General features: G+C 37.3%; 2 protein-coding genes across 2 annotated transcripts; one reads left to right on the top strand and one right to left on the bottom strand.

Annotated features, from left to right (window-relative positions):
- The first annotated feature begins 1,434 nt into the window (after positions 1–1,434).
- Positions 1,435–2,185, top strand: LOC107889081 (histone H2B-like). Its single transcript, XM_016813384.2, has one exon. The coding sequence runs from the start codon at positions 1,628–1,630 to the stop codon at positions 2,051–2,053; it is 426 nt and encodes a 141-aa protein (XP_016668873.1). The 5' UTR covers positions 1,435–1,627; the 3' UTR covers positions 2,054–2,185.
- A 1,173-nt stretch (positions 2,186–3,358) lies between these two features.
- LOC107889078 (uncharacterized) lies at positions 3,359–4,811 on the bottom strand. Its single transcript, XM_016813380.2, has one exon. It carries the CDS (start codon positions 4,630–4,632, stop codon positions 3,670–3,672), a length of 963 nt encoding a protein of 320 aa, XP_016668869.1. The 5' UTR covers positions 4,633–4,811; the 3' UTR covers positions 3,359–3,669.
- Between the last annotated feature and the right edge of the window lie 551 nt (positions 4,812–5,362).

The following is a 5,362-nucleotide window of genomic DNA, read 5'->3' as shown; positions in this document are numbered from 1 at the left end:
ATGAGTTGAACTAGTTAGATAGCTTGGGTGAACAAAGTATTAAATGGTTTGAATGGAGACTAAATAATTGTATCTGGCTGAAAGCATGATTTGTGCTAGCCTATATGTTTATGTGGAAATTTGCAGGTTGAAGTGGACTTAGAAACTATAAAAATAATATGTGACATCACGGTGTCAAACGTACCACATCGCGACGAGAAATAACCTATAATGTCATGGTGAGACGAGGAACCCCGTGGTCTTGACAAGGCCAAAACAGTAAGTGACGTCACAACGTCGAGTGGCCTGATATCATGACATGACAAATTGTTTGGTGACATCATGATGTCAACCCTGTAATTTGAATTCTTTACTATTAAGTCCCATTTCTACCTCAGGTTAGCTTTAGGGCTTTTGTAAGCTTGTGTTAGACCCAAAATGATTGTATATCATATTGAATGCATGTTTTAATTGAATTTAATCATCTAATAATATAATGTGATTGTAAATTATTGTAGTTGCTTTAGCAACAAATGTTGCATCCTATAGCTAGGATCCATTGCTTGAAAAAAACACAATAGGATGTCGATTTCTTCAAATGTTGACACGTTTGGAAGTTAGAATCCGTGTATCCAATAGGAGTTAAATCCTCTCTAAAACATATTAGCGTATAATTTATTGTTCTTTTTAAATACTTAAGTACGTGCTTAACTGTTTGGTAATGTCTTAGACCAATATTTGCCTAATATCAAGTCACCAATCCTACTACAAAATAGATATTTGGTCGTGTGCATAATATGGCATACATAAGATTTTCTACTGTCGAAGCATAATGAACTTTTTTCATATGCTTTTTTTTTTTTCATTGAGACCATTATTTAAAGAAAGATGAAAGCAAGATTATCCTTTTTTGGGATCGAAAATAGCAAAACATTCCATGTATTGTTTATGTGTGAATCTTGCAAAAAAGGATATCAAAATTTCATTTCTTAAAAACTTGAATTTGTAGAGCACATTTAGCTTCACCCAAATCATTTATACTAAACTATTGAGCTAAACACATTTTATTAGATAATAATACCTCTAAATTATTTTTAATGACGAAATAAATAACTAGAAAGCCTACTTTTTAATCTGTTGAAATGGAAAAGCTTTTATAATTTTTAGTAATTTCAAACCTATTTTTGATAGGATTTATAATTAACCCATTCACATGTACATACCTATTAAATAAATTATACTTGTGTAACAAACTGCAGGCATCCAGCCAAAACTAAATTATTATATTTATACGCGCCACGTGGAGAAACACAACTGGATGCTCACAATTAGATACCCGTAAGAATTCGCCCGCGAAACTTAAGGTTGGGCAAAATTTAAAAAACGTAATCGAAACCAAAGTACCCCGCTTTAAATAAATAATAAAATAATTTCTTATAGATTCAAGACGAACAGGAAACGATCCTCTCCGTCCAATTCCGCCCTGTCAAATCCAGCGACCCATACTTCCCACGTCACCCATCCTCGCTCACAAAAACCAACCAATCAAATCTCTCCCTTCTCCCCTATATATTCATATTCACCTTTCACTTCTCTCATTCACCACTGACTGCATTCTCTAATCTTTAGAAATCACAACTAGTTTCCAATGGCACCCAAAGCCGAGAAGAAGCCAGCCGAGAAAAAGCCAGCTGAGGAGAAAAAGGCCGAGAAGGCCCCAGCTGAGAAAAAACCAAGAGCTGAGAAGAAGATCCCTAAAGAAGCCGGGGACAAGAAGAAGAAGCGAACCAAGAAGAGCATTGAAACCTACAAGATCTACATCTTCAAGGTCCTGAAGCAAGTCCATCCTGATATCGGCATTTCCAGCAAAGCTATGGGTATTATGAACAGTTTCATCAACGACATCTTCGAGAAGCTGGCTCAAGAATCTTCGAGGCTTGCACGCTATAACAAGAAACCCACCATTACCTCCCGTGAGATTCAGACTGCCGTAAGATTGGTCCTACCTGGGGAGTTGGCCAAGCATGCTGTTTCAGAAGGTACCAAGGCGGTTACAAAGTTCACCAGTTCTTAGTTTCCAAAAATCTAAAATACAAAAAAAAAAAAATCTGGGAAATATGGTTTTGTTGTAAAAATCATTAGCTTTTTGTAGGTCTTCCTGTTATTTGCAGAGCTTAAATGGAAATTTAATCATATTTTGAATTTATCTTCCTTCTTTTTTCTTTTGTCATACTTAGGTTTAGTCCTCCAATTGCTTTGAAATTTACAATTTAATCCTAGCATTATTTTTTTATCTCATTTTATTTTAAAGACATATATCTCTCCGAGTGATGTTATAGATAGAAGTGCTAAATCTCAAAATTTAAGATTTGCTCAAGTTTTTTGTTTTCAATTTTTATTTGTTCCATGTTCACCGTAAGTTTTTAGGTATTTTTGGTTGACATTTAATGCTGCATTAAATATGATTAAAACTTTTAACCGGTTTTAGCATGTACATAATGAAAACGAAGTTTTTTACGAGTTGATGTAATTCAAAAACTGGTGCAAAGGCTGCTAAAAGATGGAAACGGGGATCTGTTGCAGAGAAAATGAGGATTAAGATCCTTTGACATGTTTGGAATGATGCGAAAGCTTGTTTTCACGATGAATACTTGTGTGTGCTGTTCGAACCTATCCAGCTTCTGCAAATGACGATGAAAATTTTGAGGCCATACTCAGGTGTTTGCGATTGTATGTTATCGTGAGTAGTGCATTTTTAAGGTTTAATTCTAAATACTGCTGAAGGGCACCTCTTCAGTGGCCGCTTTATAGTTAATTTCCTGTTCGAACTTCTCCGCCTGTTTGCTTGAGCTAAAAGGAAGGAAAAAGTTTGTGTTTTCAGAAATCTGGGTTTTGATTGGTTTCTATGTAAATGGTAGGAAGGGCTGATAGATGAAAATGGGCAGTTGCAATGTTGATTTCAGGGATGGTGTTTTCCTGAAGCCGGTGCTTGCTTTTTGTTTGGCCTGATGAGAAGGGTCGGGAAAGACCCAAGTGCTACCCATGTAAACTCATTGCTTCTAGTTAGTTTCTGCTTCAACTACTAAGTTTGTTCCACCCTGTTCTTATAAGAATAATTTAAGTTACAATGCCCTTCCTTGTTTAAGGTTTGAAATCCCAATGACTTCCTATACTAGTTTCTTCTGCATTTTACTTCATGAATTTGATATCTGGGTTTTACCATGTACCACTGAAATGCATCCAAGATTATTGGCAAAAGCTTCCATTTCATCAATCATGTCAACCAAGTTAAGCTTATGTTAGGCAACGACTTAATTGTCTCTTGGATGTGGTTTATCATTTCCCTGCAGAATAGAGATAGACACAACGCTTCCAATAGTTGGTGAGCAGAAATGGAAGATTGGGATATTTTTATTCAATCTACCAGGAGATCTTTACAACACCTATATTTCTTTCATCAATACTGCCCATTGGCCCCATATCTTATGCCTTTTTCATATACATCATGTTAGAGCTTCCTGCAAGGCTTATTCAAAACAGCCTATTTGATTGTTTCATCTTAGTTCAAATATCCAAAACTCACAATCAAAATATTCTTTCTTTTTAATTCTGCTTGCAGTAATTACTAGTCCAAACATAAAAGGCATAGCAACCAAACCAAATCCTTACATTTTAATTTCTGCGACAACTTCAAGCTCCTTTCAATGCCTTCTTCAGTTCCTCTTCCATGGAATTCTTCTCATTCATCCTTCTCTCCGTTTTCCCATTTCTTTCAATTTCTCTGTATTTCACAGAATTCAAATCCCCAAAATTTCCGCTGGAGATTTCTCGTCTCAGATCATCCACGGCTCTCTTCAGTAACGCATTCTCAGAATGCAGAGCTTCCAACTGCCGCTTTACCATAAAAATTGGCTCTGCAATGTCCACATTCGTGCTTACCCCTGGACTCGCCTTGCTGGCTGTGGTTATAGCCTGCTTCGAATCAACACCTTCCACCTGCTCGATCCCGATCTTATCCATCACCAAAAACGGAATCCCAGCCCCGCCGACGCCATTCTTCATCTCCGATGGAATCCTCATTCCCCATCGGAATTTCAACATTGCCTTTCCCTTCACTGGCACAGCCGTCCTCGCCGCTACCTCCATTCCAGGCAGAATCCTCGCAATATCTCCCGAGTTCAAAGTCCCAAGTTTCCCCTTCTCGGTGAAGAAACCCGCGAAATCGCCACTAGCCGACGAATCGACATCCGCAACGGCGTCATTCGTCATCTTGACGACTTTATCGAAAGCGGAAGACTGGGACTTCTTGATGGAGAAATCCCCGAACTGAGGCTTGAGGTGAAGCATAAAGCTAGGGTTTCCACGGCCAAGAAGGTTGAACTCAGCACTCATAAGCAAAGAGGTGGACATGGGAGAACCGAAGGGGCCGGTGCCAGTCTTGACGATAAGAGAGAAAGGGTTCCACGTGTCAGTAGGACGGTAAGCAATCTTGATGGACGGCCCAGATTCAAAGAACGTAGAAAGATTTAAAGTGAGCTCCTTGGGTTCGCCGGCGACGATGCCTGACTGAAATGGCAAGCCCAAAATGCTTAGAGGTATTTTGGCCCTCAACACTGGCTGCTTCTCTTCCCGAAATTTCAATGAAGCTTTCATTTTTCTTTTCTCAGAACCCTAACTTGGATTTCCTTTCGAACTTATTCTTTTGGCAAGCGCTTTTCATTCCCTTTTTTTTTCAAATCTTTGAAAAAAAAGGAGGAAAAAAAGAAGAAGAAGAAGAAAGAATAAAGAAAACAAAGGTTGAGTGCTAGTCAACATGGCATTACAGCCACAAGCCAGCAAGTGGTTTTTCTTATTTATTAATATAAATAAAAAAAGTATTTATCAAAATGATAAAATTATTGGTAAATTTATGGTCACCCAATTTTTAGGTATTTTTATTTTGGTCATCAAAATAAAATTTTTATAATTTTATCATTCAATTTTTAGGACGTTTTTATTTTAGTCACCTAACTATTAAATCTATAGCAAGAGTTAAATTGTACATGTCACATTATGTTCACACTTTCATTTTGATCACCCAACTTCTAAGTGATACGAGAAAAGAAACAAACTGAGAAAACACAGGAGAGACAAGAGGAAGAAAATCGAGAAAAAGAGACGAGAGAGAAGCAAATTCAATCCTGAAATTCCATAACTGTTTCTTCTATTGGCTTCTGCTTAAGAGGGAAAGAAACAACAGTTGATTGAAACAGTTTGGCAAGCCGTTATGATAAAAGTTGTGCCCTCCCACTGTTTCATTAAATGGTATAAAACATAAAGCACACTATTTCATTTAAACGGTATAAAACATGTTTTGACATGACTCGAACCCTAGCTAATACAC

This window comes from Gossypium hirsutum, chromosome A09 (assembly GCF_007990345.1).
Source record: "Gossypium hirsutum isolate 1008001.06 chromosome A09, Gossypium_hirsutum_v2.1, whole genome shotgun sequence".
Taxonomy (NCBI): Eukaryota; Viridiplantae; Streptophyta; class Magnoliopsida; order Malvales; family Malvaceae; genus Gossypium; species Gossypium hirsutum.
Note: the sequence above shows the minus strand (reverse complement) of the source record. Positions and strands in the feature narration are given on the sequence as shown.